Raw genomic sequence first — 27,491 nt, 5'->3', positions numbered from 1 at the left:
AGTAGCTGGGACTACAGGCATGTGCTAACATGCCCAGCTAATTTTTGTAATTTTTGTAGAGATGGGGTTTTGCCATGTTGCCCAGGCTGGTCTTGAACTCCTGGGTTAAAGTCATCCTTCCACCTTGGCCTCCCAAAGTGCTGGGATTATAAGCGTGAGCCACTGTGTTTGACCTGATAATTATTCATGAAGACTTGTGTGTATATTGTAGCATAGATTTGAACTGCTCAGAGTTCATTGTTTAAAAGCCTTGGTTATTTTTATGCTTTTAAGAATAATTATAGTAATAGTTATTGTTATTTTTACATTCTCATTCTTAGCCTAATTCACACTTAATTTATATTCACAGATAAATGGATTGCAGACAATGCTGGTTGGTAGCATATATTCATAAAGTACTTCTCTCCATCTACCCCTCCCCACTAGTTCTCTCTAGTCTCTGATAACTACCGTTTTACTCTCAAATTCTATGAGACATTTTTTTTAGAGTATACATGTGAGTGAGACAATGTGGTATTTGTCTTTCTGTGCCTGGCTTATTTCGCTTAACGTAGTGTCCTTCAGGCTCATCCATGTTATAGAAAATATTAGGATTTTATTCTCTTTATGGCTGAATACTATTCCATTGTGTTCCAACAAATGGAGCACATTTCCATTATCCATTTATCCATTGTTGAGCATTTGGTTGATTCCATATTTTGGCTAGTGTGAATAGTGCTGCAATAAACATGGAAGTGCAGCTGTCTCTTTTATATACTGGTTTCATTTCCTTTGAATATATATCAAGTAGTGAGATTGCTGGATCCTATGGTGAATCTACTTGTAATTTCTTGAGGGACTACCATACTGTTTTTCATAATGGTTTTACTAATTTACATTGCTATAAACAATGTGTAAGGGTTTCCCCTTTTTCACATCCTCATCAGCATTTATTATTCAGCATTTGTTATTTATTCAGCATTTATTATTATTATTTATTTATTTTTGGTAATAGCTTTTCCAACTGGAATGAGGTGATATCTCATTGTGGCTTTGATTTGCATTTCTCTGATGGTTAGTGCTGTTGAGAATTTATTTGTATATCTGTTTGCTCCCGGACTTTTCTTTCTTGGGAAGTTTGATTACCAATTCAATATCCAAAATCTGAACAGACCTATATGTAGTTTGATACTAGGTTAGATAGATATAGGTCTGTTCATATTTCATATTTCTTCATGATTAGTCTTGGTAGGTTGTATGCCATCATTACTTTTTAATGTAAATTTAGGTGTATATATATATATATATATATAATTTTTGAAATAATATCAGAAACAGAAAATGTGTGATCTATTATTCCCTAGAACTATTTTATTATTAATTATCAACAATATTTGGTTCAAATAACTCAATAGTATAATTTATCAGAGTAATGTTTATGAATAAATAAAGCAGCTTGAAGTAAACATTTCCTTTAAAACAATAGAGAATAAGAAGTTCATATCATGTTTATTTATAAACTATGTACGAGGACTGTGCTAGGTGTCTCACAGAAAGATGCCCATAAGTAAAGTCCCTGCAAAATACATTTAGTTACATTTTAATATCTTAGGGTTATTCCATACTTCTTTTGAGTTAAATCATCAATTTAAATGAAAGAGAAATAAGTGAGGTTCAGATTTCATAAGGTGTTTAGAATGATTAAAAACTTGTAAGTGAATAATTATTTCACTTCTGGGTGCTTTTGCAAGCAATTTGTAAATTGTTCAATACTTGTTTTTTAAAATGCTCCTATTGGTTAATTTTAGCATACCACAAGATTGAGAGTTAGCAGACTACTTGTCAGTAATCAAGCAAAGAGGTATTACACGCATAAAGGCATAAAGGGAACACTTGGGCAATCAGATATATTTTACTATGGCAGCCATTATGAGAAACATAAACAGCTTTAGAAAAACATTCCCAGGATTTAAAATAATTTTACATATCAAATTTTAGAGTTATTATATGGTATTAGACCATGAATTTGTAAATCTACATCCTGATTGATTTATATGCTAAGTAATACTGTCTTCCTATGCATTTATTTAGAAATTGAATATTATAGATTTAAGTCTACTTATAAATATATTATATTGGATATATTGTCCAGAAAAATTTCCTCTGCAAACCCCAAATATCTGAGACAGGTCTCAGTCAATTTAAGAAGTTTATTTTGCCAGAGTTAAGGGCTCATGGCCATTACACAGCCTCGGGAGACCTGACAATGTGTGCCAAAGGTGGTTGGGGCACAGCTTGACTTTATACGCTTTAGGGAGATACGAGACATCAATCAATATGTGTAAGATATACATTGGTTCCTTCCGGAAAGGTGGAACAAATTGAAATAGGGAGGGGGCTTCCAGGTCATAGGTAGGTAAGAGACAAGTGGTTCCATTCTTTTGAGTTTCTGACTAGCCTTTCCAAAGGAGGCACTCAGATATTCACTTATCTCTGTGAGCAGAGGGATGACTTTGAGTTATATCTGCTGTCCTTTGTCCACAAGGAAATTCCTTGTGAGGGAGGTACATAGCTTTTTTTTTTTTTTTTTTTTTTTTTTTTTTTAAATCTTAGTAGCTATCTTTTCTAGGAATAGAATGGGAGGCAGGTTTGCGCTAAGGAGTTCCCAGCTTGACTTCCCTTTGGCTTTAGTGATTTGGGAGTCCCAGGATTTATTTTTCTTTCACACCTCTAATCTCATTAAAACACAAACAAATCATATTCTCCCTCTATTCAAAAACCACTATGGCTTCCTGTTGTACTCAGGAGAAGAGTCTACATGCACCTTGTAAGCTGCCGTTTACCTTGAACCACCACTCTCACTTCAGTCTCTGCCCCAGCCACTCTGGCTTCCTTCCTGCTTCTGAAACTTTTCACTCACTATTTAGTCATCCTTAAATCTTCCTCTTCCCCAGATATTCCTGAACTCACCTCCAATCACTACTACTATCTTCCAAGTTTTTTTTTTTGCAAAGGTTTCAGTGAGACCTTTTCTGGTTACTTATTTAAATTGTATCCACAATCTCTACCCTCACCAGTTGCATTACTGATCCTGCTTCTGGATTCTATGTCCCTTGCACTTTGAACCTTCCCCAGTAGTAAATGATATTTATGTTTACTTTGTATATTCTGTCTATCCCTGCTTCAGTAGAATTGAGTGCATGGATTTTTTTTCCTGTTTTGTTCATGGACATAACAATAAAAGTTTTAAAAATGTGTGGCACACACCAAACATTCAAAAATATGTAGTGAGCAAATGGATAAGTAAATAAATGCAACGCTGTGCCTTACTGTGATAAAATCATGACTATGATTAAATGGGGAAGGACTATTTTATTAGGATTAGACAATGTATTCAAATCATGTTAGTACCATTTATGATGCATAACTTATTTGGGGGGTTCTATCATACTTCTCATTAATAAAATAATTATAGCAAGATGAGTGTATCAAGTAAACTTCAGCAATTTTCAATCATACTAACATTGTTGCATTCTTTTTTCCTGTAAAGTCTTGTCTTTAGCTATAGTATAAGCACTGAGTAACAAAGTTGTTGTTAACATAATACTTTTAGTTTATTACATTTATTTATTGTTCTAAACTGTGAGGATGGAACACAAGGTACAGGCATGTGTTACATACTGCCAAATCACTTGCTGATCAACAAGTAGGATAATGCCTTTCTTCTGTTTCTGTTCATTGTCTTATATTTTATTCTGTATTTTAACAGCCATTTCTTAATATTTATTAAACTAATATACTAATATTACTTATTTTTGCAGTATGCAATTTAAATCTATCCAACTTTCAAGAAATAGAGGTTAAAATTATAGTTGTCTCAATTTCATCTAGTATACTGCAATTTCTATACAAAAATAGAAATTTCTAGTATATATGATCATTTATTGAGTATCTTTAACAAAATCTCCCTGCAAAGTAATATATTTCCAACACATTTGAGCCTCATACTTTGAAAATTTATTTTAAAGGAACTTTTCTATATTTTGTCATCCAGACTATGATATTAAATCACGTTTTTCCAATTGTGTTTTTAGGTTGTATTCAGTTGGAGGTCGTGATGGAAGTTCCTGTTTGAGTTCAATGGAATATTATGATCCTCATACAAATAAGTGGAACATGTGTGCTCCCATGTGTAAGAGGAGAGGGGGTGTCGGAGTGGCCACATGTGATGGTTTTCTTTATGCAGTAGGAGGTCATGATGCTCCTGCTTCAAATCACTGTTCCCGGCTACTGGATTATGTAGAAAGGTAAGACCCCAAGGACACTGTTATAGCGAAAAAGACAGTGCAAATCACATTGATGCCTGATTCAAGTGATTGAAAAAATTGCGTTATTTAGGAAGGGTAAATTCAACACCTAGAGATAAATTTTTAACTCCTTTCTCTCTCTCTCTGCCTCTCTCTCTCTCGCACACACATACACACACATGTACTTTCTTCTATTTTCTTATTCTTTTATTCCTTGCTTCCTCCCTTCAACTAATATTTATTTAAATCCCCACAATGTTTTTTCACAAGTCCTTAAATAATCTTTAAATTTCTTCTTGATATACTTTTAAAACACACATTAAAACAAAGTTTTGAGTGATTTATGAAACGTGAATATTTGTTAACGCTTTTAAAAATATTGGATATTTTGCTTCTGTGTTCTAGTCTTCTGTTCTTGTTTGTTTTACTACCCTTTCAAGCTCTCAAAGGTGAATTATTAAGTTGTTATTTTATGACATACCATTTTTAACATAAGACAGACTGATTGGAGCTATACTTTTAATAATCCTGGTGTGTGAAGGAAACATAGGTTCTCTTATAACTCTTTCTAAAATTGACCAGGTACATAGAAGCTAGAGTGGGATGACACCTTGGCTTCAGTCCTAGGAATACAATGCAGAGACTTCTGGCACAGCTATCACTGAGTTCTCTTTGGGCTGTGCGTTACTTTGAACTATACCAAAGAGTCCTTAGTAAGATGCATGGTAATATTTCCTATTACATAGGTTACATAATGACCCATGGGGTAATGAGGATAGGGAATATTTAAGTCAATTGGTTTATCAATTGGTATAAGATAAGTAACTCTACTGTAACAAATAACTTTAAAACTCTCAGTGGTTTAATACCATGATGCTTTTTTTCCTCATTCATTCTACATATCCATGGTATTACCACTCTGGTACTCAAAATGAAAAATAACCTAGAATATTGATCATTGCTGGTCTCTATGTCAAAAGGAAAAAGCCAGAGAGTCGTAAATTTTTAACTGGTCCTTAAAGATTTCAACTGCAAGTAATAGAATTCTCTTTTGTTTGTACTACAATGACAAACCAGTAACATGGCCACAGAAAGCTTTATGGGAGTGGGAGAGCAGTATCCCAACTTGTATCTGGGAGAAAAGCGAGGTGTTTGGCTGATAGCACTGATAGCAGAAAAATTTTCCTTTTTATGTTAGGAAAACACAGTCTGTATCCTGATTGAGGCCTGTCAGTAGTATAGATGGTAGAAAAAGGATATTCTTTCCCATTTATGAAATTGTTTTCTAAGGATGTATAATTATTTTTACTGAGGATAAGTCCATTGGCAAGAGATGGTTTTTGGTAAGCAGGCTGTGTTCAAATTGGATAAGATACAGAAACAGTGTTTACCAATCTTGCTACTGTGTGAAATGGACTGTAGCTTTATGGCTGTATACACATTGAGAAAGGCATTAAGTTCACTGCGTTTTCACTTTAATATTTTCTAGTCCATGGAAATCAGGAACTACAGGTGTCACAATGAAGACAGTGACCAGACTCCTAATAAATAGGTTTATACTTTTATACTCACAAATGTGCAATCATTTATTTTTAAAATGCTGCTAATAGACTGACAACTGACTGATTTACATTTTCTCTGCCAAATTCTTGAGTAAACGAAGAGAAGAGATGAATATGATGAGACTCCTACTTTTACCTTGAATATCTTATAAAAATGCTGCTAATGAAATGATATTTCATCCAAATATTCTCATCCAACTCGACTTTATAATGTATTGAAATGTTGTTTGTGAACGGAGGCATAAATAATTCAGTCTAGGAATACATTTATGTTGGAAAATTACATTTAAATAAGCATGGCTATTTTGAGTTATAGGAGTGCAGTGGATATGAGCAGCTTAAGTAATGCAGAAGCATGCAGCATTATCATGATTCTTATCCTAGCTCATACTACCCATCAGATTAATAGCACTTTTGCACTTTTTATAACATATTTTCTATATTGATGATTTCACATGTAACTCCTCAATAAATCAAGATATGCAACTGTGCCTCTGTGGAACCATTTTGCACATAGAATGTAAAAATGTTTTGTAGTATATAATCATAGGCAAACATCATTAGAAATAGCAAGAATAGTGTGCAATGCTATGTTTTGTAGACAGATGGATAGATCACATTTTATTATATCACAATGATTTCCTGTAGAAATGTAAACTATTATATAATGGTGGTGTTAAGTACAGTTATATAACGTTTATCAAAAATTGTTTGCACTCAGGCTGTCTTAAGCACAAATAATACTGGCACCTCAAATCAGAGAAGGTAGAAGGCAGGGACTGAATGAGAATGAGGACTTTAGAATAGTTTATGGAACAGATGAAAACTAATTTTGTGACTGAGCCTCACCCTAGTAAGAGCATCTTGGTGGACAAAATCAGTGTCCAAAATGTGCATTGAGTTTCAGGAGAAGTTAGGTCCAGAAGATGTGATCTATTAGGCAAAGAACATTCATTCGTTTACCTATTTAGTCAGCAACTATTGTTTTCCATGTATTTGGCACTATGCTATACAGAGCTTACAGTATTAGAAGAAAGAGACAAATAAATAAGTAAACCTTTAAGATACCAAACAAAATTGGAATCTAGGCAACTGATCAGAAAATATGCTCAAAGGCATCAGTCCCACTGCTGAGTAATAATAGATCAGAACCACCTTTGACCTCACATCTGCATCCCGGTAATGAGGGCTGGTGAAAGAAGGGTGTCAAGATAATAGGAACCTTCTATACCAGACTTTGTAATACCCACTTCTGCATCTTCTAATTCATTCTTCTTATAGTTGCCAGAGGGATCATTTCATATGGCAAATTTGACCAGAAAGAAAAATTGAGTTTTATTTCTTTGTACCAATTATTAACATTATAATTAAAATTCTTTTTACATCATTTTTTTTTTATTGCTAAACTAGGTGCCATGTGCTGATACTGCCCAAGATAGCTTTCCACCCACCTCTATATTCTTGTGCTTGGTACAATTTCTGGCACAGAATAGGCACATAACAAGAATGTATTGAATCAATCAGACACTAGGAAAAATGAACCTCAATATTTCCACAAGGAAAACTTTCTTGAGATAAACTGTAAATAAGTTGTTATACAGACAAATGAATTGGTAGAGAAATTATAGAAGATAAATGAATAGATAGAGCAGAAGGATGGGTGGATGTTGAGATGGATTCATGGAAAGGCAAATGTAATCATTTGAGGTTTACTTTATGACCCAGAATATCATAAAATTTGGTAGAAATTTGTTTGGTATTGCAAATCCAGATTTGCATTTGCATCATCTTGTTGGGGTATTATTTCCATATACTTTAAGCAGAAAATTTTTGAGATAGATAGGGCCTCAAGAGGTAAGCAATTGTTCAAATACTAATTGAAAAGCATATCCTTATATCTTATCTAAACACTATTAACAAGTGAGTATCAAAACAATTTTGATATATTATTGTGATGTGCTTCTTCTCCCCTTCCCCCTTCCCCTTCCTCCCCCAAACCCTTTCTCATTCAATATATTATTGCTGGAGTCAGCTGCATGAGTGTAGCGTGAAACAACTAGCTAGTTTGTTGTTGTCATTGTTTTTCTGTTACTGCGCATTCATAATGTTTGCTATTGGCTAGCAAATTATGCTCAAATTTTGGATAGACTATGTTAATATGAGGATTATATTAGTTCATTTTCAAATTGCTATAAAGAACTGCCTTAGAGTGAGCCGAGATCGCGCCACTGCACTCCAGCCTGGGTGACAGAGCGAAATTCCGTCTCAAAAAATAGAATAAAATAAAACTGCCTTAGACTGGGTAATTTATAAAGAAAAGAGGTATAATTGACTCATAGCTCCACATGGCTGATGAGGCCTCAGGAAACTTACAATCGTGGGAGAAGGGGAAGCGGGCATGTCTTATATGGCAGCAGGCAAGAGAGAGAGTGCACGAAGGAGGAATTTGCCAAACAGTTATAAAACCACCAGATCTCGTGGAAACTCACTCATTGTCACAAGAATAGTGTGAGGGAAACCACCCCCATTATCCAATCACCTCCCACCAAGTTTCTCCCTCAGCACCCGGGGATTACAATTCAAAATGAAATTTGGGTGGGGACACAAAGTCTAACCGTATCAAGGATTCTATGCTAACCTAAGTATTTGGGAGCCCTGCTTTATAAGCAGATGCAGCAATTGGTAGCTGATACAATAGCTATACCAATTTAGTTATGTGATTTGCTATTTCCCTCAATGGCTTATGAGGAGCGACAGAGAAAGGAGGTGACGGAATAACCTGCTGTCCTTAGATATGCTGCCCAGAATTCTTCTGGCATCATGATAATTTATCTGCATGTTTTGAGGAAAAAGAAGGATTCTGTGGAAATACAAATATGCACAAATAAATGAAACATGCATTATTCTATATAGATAGAAGGATATTGGCCAGGGGCAGTGGCTCATGCCTATAATCCTGGCACCTTTGGAGGCTGAGAACAGTGGATTGCTTGAGCTCAGGGGTTTGAGACCAGCCTGGAGAACATAGCAAAATCCCATCTGTACTAGAAATACAAAAATTAGTGAGGTGTGGTGGCACATGCCTGGGGACCCAGCTACTTGGGAGGCTGAGGTGGGAGGATCACTTGAGCCTGGGGAGGTTGAGGCTGCAGTGAGCCATTATTTGCCACTGCACTCCAGCCTGGGCAACAGAGTGAGACCCTGTCTCAAAAAATATATAAATAAATTAAATAAAATAAAAATAATTTGGATTTATAGTGCTAATTATGGTTTTCTGTCATATTAGTAGAGGAAGTGATTATATAAATAATCTATTGTTCTTTAGTTTTGAACTGTTAAGTGTATCCAATTTTTAAAGTTTGTTTAAACTGGCATTCAGATTTCCTGGGTATAATCCATGTTCTGCTGACTGACAATAGTTAAAATAATTTTTAAAGGTTTATTGTGACAACTGCATCTGAAAGGAGTCAAAGAGCTGTTTAGCTTTTTTGTTTTCTTTTTGTTCTGTCAACAACTCATTTCTCCTCTCCTCAACCTTGAAAAATGGATGTAACAAAATATGACATAAGTCAAAATAGAACTTTTCATTCATCTTTATACAGAAGTTGAAATCAAATTAAGTTTAAAATTTTTTTTGCATTGAAAATGAACAACAGATATTGAGAAGGGAAGCAGAAATTTATTTTTTCCATCTTCCTTTCTGGATCATTCTATGCCCATTATATTTTTAAGAAGGGGATTTAAAAAGTTGGGAGAATATCAATAAGTACATCGAAAAAGAGTACACATTTAAAATAGACATTAAGCACATCATCAGCATAAGAGCCTGAAACACCCTGAATATATTGAGGAGATTTTTCTCTAACATTGTGCTGACTGCTTTCTCCTCTGTCTTGGGGTTAAAATTAACAGTGAACTCAAAACTATTTCAAGGTTTTGTAATCATTTGAGGTTTACTCTATGACCCAGAATATAGTAAAATTTGGTAGAAATACCATGTGTACCAACAAATATTGTCTATAAGGGTAACCATTATACCACTAACATTATTTATATGTTTTTTAGAAAGTTATATGTTATAAACTAAAATATGAAAAAAAAAATATTTTCATTTCAAATATATTAGGATCTACCCTAAGACTTTAATTCTTAGAGTTCTCTTAGGACAGAATCAGTTTGATAAAGCATGTATATAAATCCAATGTGAGTTTGTCACATAAAGGCACATTTGGTTTAATATTGAAAAGAGTAATAAATGTAACCTAATACAATGACAATTAAATGAATATCTGAATAAGTGAAAAAATGATAAAAGTCAATATCTAGTCATTATAAAAAATGCTCACCAAACTTGAAAAATAAACTAATGTTGTTAATTTGATAATGAGAATCTACAAAATATTCATAGTCAAATATTGAAATGTTTTGTGATTTTCATTAGAATGAGAAGAAAAAAATGACTGCTAATACCATTTTTATTAGACATGTTAACAGAACAACTAGCCAGTGTTAGGTAATAAAAAGAAAGCAAATTGCCAACAATTGGAAAGGAATAAATAAAAATGCCAGTATTCAAGATTATGTGATAAATATCGAATAATTTCATATGAATCAAACTAGAAACTGTTAGATTGAATTAATAAGGTTGCTATATACTCAGTCAATATAAAAAATTAATTGGGCTAGGCATGATGGGTTATGCCTTTAATTCCAGCTCTTTGGGAAGCCAAGTCAGGTGGATCACTTGAGCCCAGGAGTTTCTGACCAGACTGGGTGACATAGTGAGATCTCATCTCACTAAAATTTAAAAACAATAATAATAAAAATAAAAAATTAGCCAGGCATGGTGACACATGCCTGCAGTCCCAGCTACTCTGGAGGTTAAGGTGGAAGTTTTGCTTGAGCACCAGAGGTAGAAGTTGTGGTGAGCCGAGATTGCACCACTGTCTGGGTGACAGACTGAGGCCTTGTCTCAAAAACAAACAAGCAAACAAACAAAACCCAAAAAAATAAAAATAAAAAACAAACAAAATTTATAAATTTAATGCAGTCTTTTAAAAATTAAAATTGTTTCGTGTAGTTTGATTGTGGTTGTGTGTATATTGGAAATATGATCCTAAAATTTAAATTAAAGTTAAAAGGGTCCTAAGTTCCAAGACAATCTTGAAAAACTATATATAAAGGCTTATTATTAAATTATTTTAACTGGACATTGTAGTAACAATACACTATAAATAAGTAGACAAATGGAATAGATTTGTGTTCAGAAACAAAATCACACATATAAAGAATCTTGATTATGGCAAAGGAGAAACTAAAGAGGAGTGAGGAAAGGCTGCCAGCATGACAAATGTGGCTGGGTGATTTGGATATCTCATGTGGAAAATCGTAGTCTTACCCTCTATTGCATATCACATTAAATATCAACTCATGGTGGATTTTAGATTTAAATATGACCCATAAAACAATAAAGCTGTTAGAATACAACACAGGAGATCACCTTCAAAAAAAAAAAAATGAGGTGTGAAAGACTTCTTAACCTGGACCTACATAGGATCATCTATAAAGAAAACATTACAGTATGGGACGTATCTCAAAATAATAAGAGCTATCTATGACAAACCCACAGCCAATATCATACTGAATGGGCAAAAACTGGAAGCATTCCCTATGAAAACAGGCACAAGACGGGGATGCCCTCTCTCACCACTCCTATTCAACATAGTGTTGGAAGTTCTGGCCAGGGCAATTAGGCAGGAGAAGGAAATAAAAGGTATTCAATTAGGAAAAGAGGAAATCAAATTGTCCCTGTTTGCAGACGACATGCTTGTATATCTAGAAAACCCCATTGTCTCAGCCCAAAATCTCCTTAAGCTGATAAGCAACTTCAGCAAAGTCTCAGGATACAAAATCAATGTACAAAAATCACAAGCATTCTTATACACCAATAACAGACAAACAGAGAGCCAAATCATGAGTGAACTCCCATTCACAATTGCTTCAAAGAGAATAAAACACTTAGGAATCCAACTTACAAGGGATGTGAAGGACCTCTTCAAGGAGAACTATGAACCACTGCTCCATGAAATAAAAGAGGATACAAACAAGTGGAAGAACATTCCATGCTCATGGGTAGGAAGAATCAATATCGTGAAAATGGCCATACTGCCCAAGGTAATTTATACATTCAATGCCATCCCCATCAAGCTACCAATGACTTTCTTCACAGAATTGGAAAAAACTACTTTCAAGTTCATATGGAACCAAAAAAGAGCCCGCATCGCCAAGTCAATCCTAAGCCAAAAGAACAAAGCTGGAGGCGTCACGCTACCTGACTTCAAACTATACTACAAGGCTACAGTAACCAAAACAGCACGGTACTGGTACCAAAACAGAGATATAGATCAATAGAACAGAACAGAGCTCTCAGAAATAACGCCGCATATCTACAACTATCTGATCTTTGACAAACCTGAGAAAAACAAGAAATGGGGAAAGGATTCCCTATTTAATAAATGTTGCTGGGAAAACTGGCTAGCCATATGTAGAAAGCTGAAACTGGATCCCTTCCTTACACCTTATACAAAAATTAATTCAAGATGGATTAAAGACTTAAACATTAGACCTAAAACCATAACAACCCTAGAAGAAAACCTAGGCACTACCATTCAGGACATAGGCATGGGCAAGAACTTCGTGTCTAAAACACCAAAAGCAACGGCAACAAAAGCCAAAATTGACAAATGGGATCTAATTAAACTAAAGAGCTTCTGCACAGCAAAAGAAACTACCATCAGAGTGAACAGGCAACCTACAAAATGGGAGAAAATTTTCACAACCTACTCATCTGACAAAGGGCTAATATCCGGAATCTACAATGAACTCAAACAAATTTACAAGAAAAAAACAAACAACCCCATCAAAAAGTGGGCGAAGGATATGAACAGACATTTCTCAAAAGAAGACATTTATGCAGCCAAAAGACACATGAAAAAATGCTCATCATCACTGGCCATCAGAGAAATGCAACTCAAAACCACAATGAGATACCATCTCACACCAGTTAGAATGGCAATCATTAAAAAGTCAGGAAACAACAGGTGCTGGAGAGGATGTGGAGAAATAGGAACACTTTTACACTGTTGGTGGGACTGTAAACTAGTTCAACCCTTGTGGAAGTCAGTGTGGCGATTCCTCAGGGATCTAGAACTAGAAATACCATTTGACCCAGCCATCCCGTTACTGGGTATATACCCAAAGGACTATAAATCATGCTGCTATAAAGACACATGCACACATATGTTTATTGTGGCACTATTCACAATAGCAAAGACTTGGAACCAACCCAAGTGTCCAACAATGATAGACTGGATTAAGAAAATATGGCACATATACACCATGGAATACTATGCAACCATAAAAAATGATGAGTTCATGTGCTTTGTAGGGACATGGATGAAATTGGAAATCATCATTCTCAGTAAACTATCGCAAGGACAAAAAACCAAACACCGCATGCTCTCTCATAGATGGGAATTGAACAATGAGAACACATGGACACAGGAAGGGGAACATCACACTCTGGGGACTGTTGTGGGGTGGGGGGAGGGGGGAGGGATAGCATTAGGAGATATACCTAATGCTAAATGGCGAGTTAATGGGTGCAGCACACCAGCATGGCACATGTATACATATGTAACTAACCTTCACATTGTGCACATTTAAGTTTTAGTACCCTAAAACTTAAAGTATAATAATAATAAAAATAAATAAATAAATAAAAATATATTTTAAGCCTAAAAAAAGAAAATATTACAGTAAAATGTCTTCAGAAGATACCATTTAGAGGGTAAAAAGTTGTCGGAGAGTGGGGAAACTATTTGCAATACATATACCAACAAAAGCATTGTTTCCAATATATAGGCAAATTCTAGATATCATTTTTAAAAGAACAGAAAAACTAGGCAGAAGATTTGAACAAGAACTCTTCAAGAGGTGATATCCAAATAGGCAATGACTACTGGGAAAAAAAAATGATTGGATGGCATTAGTCGTCAGGGAAATGCAAATTAAAATTACAATATTATACCATCACCTACCCACCAGAAAGTCTAAAATGAAAAAGTACATAATACACATAATACTGCATGTTGGAGAGAATGTAGAACAACTGACGTGCTCATTACACTGATGGTAGGAGTGCAGTGTAAATTAACACAGCCTCTTTGTAATACCAATTGTCAACATTCACCACATTTCATAGTATACACTCTTTTTGACCCAGAAATCCCATGCTAATATCCTTTAGAAATGCATACATACAAAAACATCTGAATGAAAATGTTTATTAGGAACATTATTACCATTATGCAGTTATAAACAAATAATTTGTATTGAAATTAATTGTTTTATATTTTCAGAATATAAATAGTTTTTAAAGTCTAGGAACATTTCTTTTGATAATGTCATGAAACCTGGTAAATGTTGGTTTTCTTTACAGGAAAAAATAAAAGTATTTATTTTTAGCCAACACTATTGGCACTCTCAATTGCTCAATTCACATCTAATTTCTTAAAATTAATTAATATATAGATTTTGTGATTAATGTACTTGAAATCTATGTGCCACTCTTTTGAAGCAGGCTATCCATTCTCACAGCATGGACCTTCATTTCTTTCTTTTTTTGTTTCTTTGGTTTTTAATTTGATTTTGTTCGTTTGTTTTACAGGCAAACCTACTGGACTATAAATCACTTCTTTATTGTTTAATTGCTCTCTATCTAAATATCTCCTGTACAAACTTGGGAAAAGAAACATTCTCAATTCTATTTGTTAACAAAGTAATGCTTTTATATTTAAAACAATTTTCCTCAAAAATGTTAAGGCCAATTATTATCCTTAAAGTATGAAAGTGACACTAATGCTTGAAAAATTAATGGTTTCTTAAAAAATTCAATTTGGTTTTACAAAGAGAAATTAACTTTTATTCTGTGACTATCATACGCCTCTAACAAGTTTTCATTTTGTAGCTAATTTTAACCACTATATACTGGCACTTCTTTTGCCTGAGGGCTATAAACTTTAATAGAGTCTCTGATATGGAGCTCACACTTTGACCAGGAAGGCCAAGGTAAGATGCAGGAAAGGCAGACAGCCTAAATACAATAAGACCCCACATCCACCACCTTATTAAAAACAAACAAACAAACAAACAAAACCCCCCCCAAAAAAAATACCTGGCAACTAGAGGCAAAAAATGGCTGCTTAGAATTCAAGTTTTTCAGAAACATAACCTGAAAATGACAGAGTTCACTATTATTAAATGTTTGGACAATGCTTATACATCTATAGATTGCTTATTTCATTTTGGGGATAATAACTTTGTATGTGCCAGGCTGAGAGGTGAATCCCAGAGTTCCTGAATATAGAAAAATCAATTTAAAGTCATCATTTTGAGAACAAGAACAATGGCTACTGGGAGATTTTAAATGTGTGTGATCTCTTCCTAAATATCTGAGAGAGTATGTCTATGTCAGGTGATTCCCATTTTGTTTTGGTTTGGTTTTACTGGTAAAATATAAATTTAAATATTATTACCATTACCAGATATTAATTAAAAAGTTGTTATTACACATTTCAGACATGTTACCTACTACTGAAAACAGGCACATCTAATTAAAAAATTTGTGTTTCCCAAAAAAATGCATTAAAATTATAAAATTACTTTTTAGAAAATTTAAAATGTATATGTATATATTTCTGAATGCAGGTTACTATTTTTTAAATATGTATCAAAATGTAGGACAAATGAGTGTTTTTAAAATTTCCACTGCAACATTTGAGTTTTACTTGAAGAACTAAACCTTTGGAAATTAGTTTATTATTGCTTAGCACACTAAAGTTTGCTATTTTCTCAGTTCCCATGACCTATTAAGTATATATATATATGCAACATGATAGTCTACTTTGCAGACAATATTTGACATAATTCTATAGAGCTGAATAATTAAACGAGGATAATATAACTTTAGAAAAACTGTTCATGTGACATGATTGTGACAAAATCCAGACTGTATTCTATATTGTAAATTATTCACTTTAAAGTTATTTGTACTAGAAAAAATTTCTGGCAAAAAGCAACTGATACAATTAACTCCCCTATACTCATTACCCTGCTTCAACAACTATCACAAATTTGTTCTTATTGAAAAATCTTACGGAAAAATCTCATCCATTTTTCTGCCCTCTGTCCTTCCTTTTTTCCCTAAAGTTTTTTAGAGAAATTTCCAAACATGTTTTCAACCCAAAACACTGTTGAATTATTCCAGAAACAAATAAAAGTAATAAGGACTTTATTTTTTAATGTAACCCCAATGTTATTATTCTGCTAATAAAAACTTCAATAATTGCATATTAAAAGGTAATGCTTGGGTTCTCACTGATATTCCAAAATGTCTCAAACATTTTTTAACAGTTGGTCTGTTTGAATTAGGATCCAGGTAAGGGCTACTCACTATATTTTGTTATATTTCTAATTCACGTTTAACTTAGAACAATTACTTCTTCCTAATTATTTACTCATTATCTTTTGCCATTGATTTATTAAATATTCAGTCAGTTACTTTATAAAATATTCAACATTCTGGATTGAATTATTTTCTCCCTTTTGGTATCTTTTATTTTCTCATGTTTAAAAATCTTTGCATATTTAAAAATGTTTGTGGAAAAGGTTTAAATATTTTTAAAGGAGATTTTGATGGCATAGATTGTATACTTGTGTTGGTGTGTGTGTCTATATACATTTGCATCTATCTGTGATGTTTTGTGCTTATTAACTACAGAGCTAAAAATTAAATTTTTATGTGCTGGGCAGCCTATGCTTCAAGGTAGTCCTGGTTTTCTAGCATTCAACCAACACCTCATTTTACACATCATCTTGGCAGTGCACAAACCCCCCAACCACAGTGTGCAAATTCACGTAGCATCATGGGTAATATGAATATTCTCTGTGAAATATAAATTCCAGATCTTCTGTAGTAACAACCTTCTTTATTCTCAATAAAGTATAGGTATTTTTGTTTCTTCATTTGTTTTAGGAGTCTACAAGTTAAAAATTGAATGGGTGAAAAAAATTGGAGGAGGAAAACAGACTAAGAATTTATTTGCTGTGTTTGTCAGAAAATCCTTTCTCACAGTTTTATTTTATAGTCATTCTTCTGGGTTCTTACCACCCTTTTTGTTTTTGTATCAGAACCTGCAATGGTGGGCCAAATGCAAAGGTACAGTTTCTTCATTCATTCAGAGTACATTCATTAAAGGAGTCTTCAGGGTTTTGACACTCAAAATATAAAATATCTGTATGTGCTATATGGTTATTAAATTTTCTGGAAAATAATTTTTTTGTTTAAATAACAATAACTTCAGTCTTCTGACTTTGATCTCTTGAATTACTAGGCTCTCTCTCACTGTGAATCCTGAGCAGTATCACTAAACCCAGTTGTGTTCATGTTATAATTATTTCCCCAAGTTTTAAAGGCTATTTTTCTATTGAGTAAACTGAAAGTACCTTCTTACCCAGGGAATCAAACATCCCATAAGCTAATCAAAACTTACATCTTGAGGCACACCATTTCCTCAGTCTTTCTTGAACTTAGTCACACTACTTACCTGTTTCCTCAAAGCTGAACATACATTAAAACAAACAAAAAAAAACCAGCAACAACAGAATACTACAGTTATTTTTGCACAAACTTTTCCTTTTTTCTTTCTTGCAAATTTAGGCTAGACTTTCAGAACTGATTTAAAGGAAACTTCATCTATCGAGTATTCCACAATTCTCCCAGATTTTTAATAATTTCTTCTGCTTCATTACCATAGCAATCTGCATACATCTGTTTTAAATACCCTAATTCTACTGTGGATAATAGTTATTTATATATCTGACACTTTTTTATAGAAAGACATCATGACATTTATTTTTGTTGAATGAATCTGCATTCGTCTATGAGTCTGGATGCATTTTTTAAATACCTTAAAGTTTAGAAAGCTAGACATAATGGATGTTCGTTCTAGAATACCTGCTCAAATATTTGAGCCTTTAGAGAGAAAAAAGTTTCCTTTTTCATGACAGGCTTTGTAAAAAGTAAAATTTTTATAGTAAAAGTTGAATGTGATTAGAATATGTTATGTACTATTGTCATTGAATTTTAGATATGATCCCAAAACAGACACTTGGACCATGGTGGCTCCTTTGAGTATGCCCAGAGATGCTGTTGGGGTCTGTCTCCTTGGTGACCGATTATATGCTGTTGGTGGCTATGATGGACAGACATACCTCAACACTATGGAATCCTATGACCCACAAACTAATGAGTGGACACAGGTAAGATTGTCATCAGCATAATTCACTTCAAGGATAAGAATGTATTTCATTTACTTTCTGTGGAGGAGGGGTATACAAACGGTAATCTAGTCTAATTACCCTAAACCAAAAATGATTGTTTTTATTCAATATTGTGTTGATTTTGTAAAAAGTTCATTAAATTATACATTCTTGTGTACTTTTATTACTACAATACCCATAAAATATATATTAAAAAGTGACATACATACTTAATAAGATTTCCATTTTCCACAAGAAGAAACAGAATGTGAATTTGAGTTACCTGAAGCAAAAAATAAAAGTGTAATATATTGGTTCACAAAACCCTAACTTATAATGTTTGGTTTTAGAAACAATATAAAGGCTGCAGAAATCAACCTTCCTGGCATTCATTTTTGTTACTGCTTATTAGGTCCATTTTTATCTGTTGCAGAGAGAATTTTTCACCTGGTGGTGCTGCTGGAAAGTCCAAGTAGTAATCCCCACAGCCATAAACAGAAAAATAACCTTTTAAAAATTCCAGTTCAATTAAAAGAATAAACAGGAAAGGGCTTTGCATAGCCTGTCATGTAGTGAGTGCTCACTCCTTGTCAATCATTTTGTCCAGGAAGTTGGAGTAAAATGACTGGTTTATCTTAGGTGAGGCATTATGCCTTACATACACACTGTAGTTAGAGACTCAGGATCATGCTAGAATGAAGCAGCTCCCTTTGTAATCACGTAACTAGGGATGTGTGTTGGTGTGTGTGAGTGTGATGGGAAGATGAGGCCAGGGCAAACAAATTATAGTGAAAGACATCTTAGCTGCATAGCTACCGTGGCCTTGCTTATGATGGAGGGAATCAATACATTCTGACTTGTGTCCTTACATATTTGATTTCTCTTTACTTTCATTCTTCTCCAAATATCTCAATATTTCTATTATTTCTCACTTTTACCAGAAATCTAAAAGTAAGATACTGTTCAAATAAATAGTTTCCATCTAGGAGTGCAGTGCAGCTCTAAAGCTTTATTTCACTGAAGCAGAATAATAACCACATCTCCTCATATTGCCTCAGTGGGTGGAAGGATCTGATTTTGGTCAAAGAAATTGACTACAATTTATCTAAAGAACTTGAACACCTGATTAAAATACATTTGTTTTAAAGATATTTACTTTTCACAAAACATGATTTCCTTGATTTTGCCAGTTTTGATGGTATGCATTCAGCAACAATATTTAGTCAGACTAACTTCAGAGTACAAAACCAAATTCCTAATGGCTAGACTAAGGTACCTGCATTATGAATTTCTTCTCCTCTAAAGGAAAACTCTTGACTTCAACAAAAATAGGTACATTTAGCCAAGTAAGTAAAAAGAACGAGGAGTAGAGAAAAGAAGGGGAAATATCAAGAGATCTAAGTCTTGTTATTTTCTACATTTTATTTTAATTGCTAGAGAAGAGGCATTTCTTATTCAGAGAGCACCGTATGTAAAAAAAAAAAAAAAAAGCAAGTAATGATTGCTTTTCACATTATTGCACTAAAATTTCAAAGGATATATTTTGACTGTACCTTTCTGAGTCCCTAGTGTTTCCAAAGCAAATCCTGCATGCATTAATGAATGATTGTTGATTTGCTAAGGAAATGTACTAGTTAAATGGTGTGTATTTTAAATGTTCCACTTAAAAGAACATTAAATAAAGGAACTTTATGTTTATATAAATGATGTAATATAATATCTGAATACATATTTATAATAAAGAGACATTATGCTTGTCATTCCTCTAAAATTGAAATCAAAACAATATATGTAGTAATTAATAGGTAAAAGACTCCTAAAGATCATTTTACTTCATCTATATTTTATTATACTTTTTTGGATCATATAGTATTTTACAAACAGCAAAGCGGCATTTAAAATATTTTAAAACAACTTTATTTTAATACAATAAACATTAAATTTAAAACTGTTAAGTTACTTTAAGATTTTGCTTCCGTATCTTCTCATTATTTATATTTTTAAGACTCTCAAGGGATGAGCAGCAGACCCACACAAAATCCCTTTAAAAATTTTCAGGATTCTAGCCTACTTGAAAAGTTTTCCATATTTGCTAAATTCCTGTCACCTCACTCCGTATGTCCTATAAGTGGACTAAATTGGTTATTCCATATAATATTAGCAGCCACAAATGGCTGATTATTGAAATAAATAAGCAAACTATATTAAAATATCCAAATATATGAATATTTGGAAAAATACTCAGTTTAGCTTGAGTTGGAAATAGATTAGGAATCGATTAACAGTTTTGTGCCTTTGTTTTACAGAGAATGCGTACACACACCATATGTATAGATACACGTGTGTATTTATGTATGTTTTAAATAAATTTCACTTTTGTCATTTAACACCGAGCTTATTTTTTGTGTTTGATTTGAAAAAAAAATAATGTACGTGCTTCAAGACCTAAAGAGAACTTTATTCCATTTCTCCTAGCCTAAGTAAAATTGCCCTTTAATAATGTATTATCTTGGTATACTGTCATAGCATTATCATGCTGCATTCATCTACAGGTTGTAAGGCTGGGAGTAGTTGCTGGCTGGGAGTAGGATGTGATATGAATGTTTCTCAAATACATTGCGAACTATTGTTGCAACTAAGTATACTTTTTGTGTATGCATTTCATTTATTTGTAGACAATAGATATATAAGATATATTGATAATGATATATTGAGAATTTTGTTACAGAGAAGCCTGGTGAAATATCTACATTCAGGGTTACTTTTATTTCATTGGTTCTGTGGCCAACCTTTTTAGGTTATCATATTACTCATGCTGAAAGGTACAACCCCTGGAGGGAGAGCAAAGGCAGATTTTTAAAAATATATATTAAATAAATCTGGACCAAGAGAAAAGAAAGAAAACTTTTCTTAAACATTTAAAATGTACTTATGTAGAAAAATACCAGATGTTTAAAACAGCATGATTAATTATTTGGTAAGAGAATAGCACTATGATAGAACTTAAGTGCACTGGGCAGAGAAATCTTCCTTCAGGAAATATGTAGAATGAGGCCTGACAAATGAGTAATAGCTAACCACATGAAAATATGGGGAGTGCTTTGGCTTAAGGAACATCATTTGTAAGAGCCAGAGGAAGAACACGTGGTATGTCTCACTGAGCAAGAGACAGAATCGTTAAGTTTTGAGAGATAGATATGGTTTACATTATGTAACCTGAGCTATGTGGAAGACTGAATAAATGGATAGAATTAAACTTGTTGGAGATATATTTAGAGGGCTTGATGATTCAGATTTAGAGTTGAGTGAGGTAAAAAGAAGGGTCAAGGATTCTGTCTTGAACAACTGGGTAGAGAGGGGTGTCATTCACTGACATAAATACAAGGGGAATATCACATTTTGTTTTTTGAAAAATCAGAAAGTATTCATTTTCACATGCACACATACACACATGCGTATATAGAGATAGAGGTATAAATGTAGATGAAGGTATAGTTAAGCTACTCACTCTATATGTAGTTTAGCACACAGTACTGAGTATTGAATGGACATCAGGGAGCCTTTGGGAAAGTTTTCAAAAATACAATTACCCAATATTAGTCCCATTTCCATTTAGTGATAGGGCTTATGAACAGATACAGTCATGCGTTCCTTAAAAATGAAATACAGTCTGAGAAATTCATCCTTAGGCAATTTCATCATTGTGCACATATTATAGAGCATACTTAGACCAACCCAGATGGTATGGTCTACTACACACTGAGGCTGTACGATATAGCCTATTGCTCCTAGGCTACAAAGCTATATAAGTGTGTTACCGTAATGTATTCTAGGTAACTGTAACAGAATGGTGTTTGTCTATCTAAACATATCTAAACATAGTAAAGGTACTGTAGAAATATGGTATAAAAGATAAAAAGTGGTACACACCTCTATAGGGCATTTAACCTGAATGGAGCTTGCAGGATTAGAAATTGCCCTGGGTGAGTCAGTGACGGAGTGATGAGTGAATGTGAGGGCCTTGGACGTTACTATATGCTACTGTAGACTTGAAAAACACTCTACACTTAGGCTACACTAAACTTATTTTAAAATATTTTTTCTTTAATAATAAATTAACCTTAGCTTACTGTAATTTTTTTTTACTTTTTAAACTCTTAAAGTTTTAAAAACTTTTTGACTCTTTTATAGTAATAGTTACATTAAAGCACAAACACATTGTGCAGCTGTATAATTTTTTTCTTTATATCCTTATTCTATGAGCTTTTTTCTATTTTCAAAAAAGCAGTACAACAGTTTTGTTTACACCAGTTTCACCACAAACATTTGAGTAATGCGTTGTGCTTTGATGTTAAGAGGGCTATGACATTAACAGACGATGGATTTTTTCAGCTCCATTATAATCTTATGGGACCACCATTGTATATGTGGTTCATCCATGACCAGAACCTCAAGGATGAAAATACAGCTATGCAGTGCATGACTGTATTTTGTAAATGCCTCTTAAATGACTCTGATATGAAACAATCCATGAAAATCATTAGATAATAAAAGAAAGATCAGGGAAAGTACATGCATTTTGGAGTCAGGTAAACTTAGGTTTGCATACATTGATGCTGTGGGATTAACATATTGTCTCCTGATACTGTATTCACTCACCTCTCTCATGGAGATAACAGTACAAGATGTGATTACAAAGATAAGAGTGGTGACCTATAAAAATTATTCTTCACACAAATATGTCATGAATATATTCACATGCTCCTTCCCTACTCTTATTTTATGCAATAATTCTATGAGGAAGACAAGTGATGTTACATTAAATTAGCTTTTACAAATAATCCATTAAGAGAATAAAAAATAAATAGCATGTGGATTTTTTTAACCTACAGTGGGATGATGGGTAAGAATAAATACATTCAAAATAACTGGTAGAAAATGGAGGTAATTTTCATATTTAGAGTGTAAGAATATGTCCTTTTTCAATCAATAAGATAATGTATGTGATTTGAGGCTACTTTGTCTGCAGCTATTTTATTTCTTACATTTTATACACTTTCTTTTCACACTGAAATAATATCATGTAATTTCTAGTCTACCCTGATATTCTTAGAAAATTGTAATAAAAATTGATATCAAAAAGCTCAAATTATCAAAATGTTGGCTTGTCTCCAAAGAATAAATTTTCATTACAAACTCTGTAAAAATTATTGTTTTTAATATATTTCTAACCATTTTCATATTCAGCATTATTAAAAAAATACTCAGTTCTCATTTCAGTGATTGTCATAAGATGGAAAATTTTTAATAAGCATATAGTAATTATAATTATGGCCTATTTATGACAAAGTATTGAATTTATTTCATTGTATGTCTCTGTCTAGAATGAATGAATAACACATTTAATTCAATACAATATCTGGGGAAATAACTTCAAAATCATTGCAGTAAGTGTAATAGCTATTTCATCTAAAATATACTCCAAGCTATTACTATGAAATATTATCACAAATGTGTCCATAAAAACTCCAGAATAGAGCTTTGATGGAAACTTTTCTATAGCAGGTTAATTTCAATAAAAATCATTAAATGTTTTATTACTGTTCTTAAAAACTCCACAAAAATTGTAGGCTTAAAAATTTTCAATATACAAATCATTGCTTTTTTAAAATGCCATTTTCAGTGTTTTCATTTTTATTGTACTACTTCTGGCTAAAATGGGAAAACAAACACATTTATGATTTTCATGTAGATAATCTTTTAAAATATATTATAAGTTTTATATTTTTCTGTGAAAACTTGTCTTGTGTTTCATCTTTTTTAACAGATGGCTTCCTTGAATATTGGGAGAGCAGGTGCCTGTGTGGTAGTCATCAAGCAACCTTGACTTATTGATATTTTACTTGGAAAGATTTTACTTGCTGGAGTGGTTATTTTTATATTGAATGGCAAGAATGAGAACTTCCAGAGGTGAAAACTCTTCAAGAACAAGGATCTCTGTAGCGTTACCTACTGATGTTGAAAGAGTTAGTAGATCAAACAGAATAGTAGGAAACAAGAAAACATTAAACTTATACAGGAAAAATGTCTGGCCATATGTTAGTTAGTTCGGGAATGGTTATTGGTAATTTGTTTTGTATTGTAGCATACAATAACTAGAGTTACCAAAGGCTTGTTTTTTCTTGAGCAGTTGAAAGGAGAGACCAACATTTGTGACATGGATAGTTTCATGACCACAACTCATTCAATCATTTTATAGTCTATGGCAATATCCAAGAGATTGCCAAGAGTAGAAGACAGAATATTTCATCTGACAGTATCTGATTGGTTTACTGTTTTTCTAATCATATGTGGTCATAAAGGGAAGCAGAATTATGCTTTATTAAAACAAACCTGCTTCTGCTTCATTTTCCTAAGCTATGAGAACAATTAGAGAAACAGATTCATGCTTGTATCTTGCATTCAGAAAACAAACTGTCCTACTAATCAAAGCTGTGTATCTCATCAGAGATAATGGTTGAATTTTATTGCAACCATATTGGCAATCTGAAACTGGCAAACACAAAGGATTGTTTTCATTAGGCTTACCATGTTGCTTTGCTTTTTTAACACACTGAGCCAAAGATTCAGTAAAATTATTGGGCTTTTGCCTTATGTTGAGTTCAGTGTAAGCATGGAAGCTAGTGATTCTGAATGATATATATATCCATTGCATGTTGAACTCCATTAGAATTTTGTTCTTAAACAAACTTAGAATTTCAAAAAAAAATATGATCCATTAAGTTGGAGTGTTTATGATTATTGCTAGAAAGAAGGCAGACTTCATATTCTCATCGCCCATTTTTCAAACTTGTTACATTGATCTGTACATTATTTTAAGCCACATGTTTGTAATTGTTTAAAACAAAGTGGAAACATTACACAATGTCCTTAATAAATAGGTCCATGTAAATTTTAATTACAATTAATAAATGATCAAAAAATTTGCATTTATCAGTGTATTTTTAAAAAATTTTAAATCAAATGTACGGATAAAGTCAACAAGGTATATACTTGCAGAGACGGGCAATTATATTGTCTGATTTTCAAATTTAAAGAGGTATGTATCTCCATAAAAACATAATACTATGCTGACACCAAATGTAATTTTAATTATTGTTTCTTCTGTATTCACCCACTTGAGACAGTTATCATCGGTGCCCAGAAAACACACATTGCTTAACAAGAATGCTGAGACTAGTGTAGGAGCTAGAAGAGGCAAGAAAACCTTCTTTTATAAAAAAATCAATGAAAACTATGGAATTGACTTTTATTGTTAGGTAGCCAAAAATATTTGAAATCTAACAACCAAGGAAAATATTAAGAAAGAGTTTGTCTCCAGGAAACATTAGGAAATTTGAATTTTCTCAAAATGAACACATGGTCAAATGTATTTGACACAATTTATTTCAGAAAAATGATGCCATTATAGCTAAAAAATAATAGGGTAATATCAATGATTATTTTTACATTCTGGTGAAAAACGTGTAACATTAAATTTACAATCTTCAGTATTTCCAAGTGTACGTTCAGTAGTATTAAGCATATTCACATTGTTGTGCAGCCAACTGATTTGCAAAACTGAACCTCTATACTCATTAAACAACTCCCTTTCTTCCTCTCCCTCCAGCCCCTGGCAACCACATTCTACTTTTTGTTTCTATGAATTTGATTATTGTAGAGGCTACATGTAAGTGGAATTATACAGTAATTTTTGTAACTACTATATTTTACTTCACATAATGCCTCCAAGTTAATCTATGTTGTAGTATATGACAGAATGTCCTGTTTTAAGGCTGAGCAAAATTGTATTGGATGTGTATGCAATATTTTTTAATCCATTCATCTATGCATGGAAACTGGTTGTTTTCACTTCTTTTGTGAATAATGCCGCTACAAATATTGATGTGCAAATATCTCTTCAAGATCCTGCTTTTAATCCTTTTAACCATATATAACAAAAGTGGAATTTCTGGGTCATGTGGTAATTGAAATTGCTTTTGGTTTTTTTCTTAGGAAGCACCACACTGTTTCCATAATGCATGTTTTCCATGCATAATGGCTACACCATTTAGCATGCCCACCAACTGTGTGCAGAATATCCTTGTCAACAATTTTTTTTCTTTTCTGAAAGTAGTCTTCATAATGGGCATAAGATGATAGCTATTGCCTTGTGATTTTAATTTGCATTTCCCCAATCATTGCTTGCTGGCTATTTTTATATAATCTTTGGAGAAATGTCGATTCAAGTCCTTTGCTCACTTTTTATTTTTTAATTTATTTTTTTCTTTTTATTCTTCCATTTTATTTTCCTAGGCTTTAGGGGAACAGGTGGTGTTTGGTTAATGAGTAAGCTCTTTAGCGGTGATTTGTTAGATTTTGGTGCACCCGTCACCAGAGTGGTATACACTGTACCCAATTTGTAGTCTTTTATCCCTCACCCACCTCTGATCCTGTTTTCCCAAGTCCCCAAAGTCCATTGTATTATTCTTATGCCTTTGTGTCCTCATAGCTTAACTCCCACTTATGAGTGAGAACATACAATATTTGGTTTCCCATTAGTGAATTACTTCACTTAGAATAATGGTCTCCAATTCCATCCAGATTGCTGCAAATGATGTTATTTCATTCCTTTTTATGGCTGAATAGTATTCCATTGTGTGTGTGTGTGTGTGTGTGTGTGTGTGTGTATGTGTGTGTATATATATATATATCATATATAGTATTCCATTGTGTATGTGTGTGTGTGTATATATATACACACATTCCATTTTTTATATATATATATACACACACACAATGGAATACTATATATGATATATATATATACATATATATATATCTCTCTCACAATTTTTTATCCACTAATTGATCGATGAGCATTTGGGCTGGTTTCATATTTTTGCAATTGCTAATTGTGCTGCTATAAACATGTCTGCAAGTATCTTCTTTGTATAATGACTTCTTTTCCTCTGAGTAAATACCCAGTACTGAGATTGCTGGATCAAATAGTAGTTCTACTTTTAGTTCTTTAAGAAATATCCACAATGTTCTCCATAGTAGTTGTACTAGTTGAAATCCCCACCAGCAGTGTAAAAGTGTTCCCTTTTCACAGTATCCCTGCCAACATCTATTATTTTTTAATTTTTTTATTATGGCCATTCTTGCAGGAGTAAAGTGGTATCACAATGTAGTTTTGATTTGCATTTCCCTGATCATTAGT

General features: G+C 33.2%; 1 protein-coding gene across 1 annotated transcript in view; it reads left to right on the top strand.

The window, feature by feature from the left end:
• The window catches only part of KLHL1 (kelch like family member 1), a 423,432-nt gene extending 398,214 nt beyond the window's left edge, over window positions 1-25,218 (top strand). Inside the window, exons 9-11 of the mRNA XM_024230886.3 lie at window positions 4,074-4,286; window positions 18,058-18,229; window positions 24,057-25,218. Coding sequence (XP_024086654.2) covers window positions 4,074-4,286; window positions 18,058-18,229; window positions 24,057-24,116 — 445 coding nt within the window. The 3' untranslated portion in view covers window positions 24,117-25,218. The remainder of the gene's footprint in view (window positions 1-4,073; window positions 4,287-18,057; window positions 18,230-24,056) is intronic.
• Window positions 25,219-27,491: the final 2,273 nt, after the last annotated feature.

This window comes from Pongo abelii, chromosome 14, assembly GCF_028885655.2.
Source record: "Pongo abelii isolate AG06213 chromosome 14, NHGRI_mPonAbe1-v2.0_pri, whole genome shotgun sequence".
NCBI lineage: Eukaryota > Metazoa > Chordata > Mammalia > Primates > Hominidae > Pongo > Pongo abelii.
This window is presented reverse-complemented; position numbering and strand designations above follow the sequence as displayed.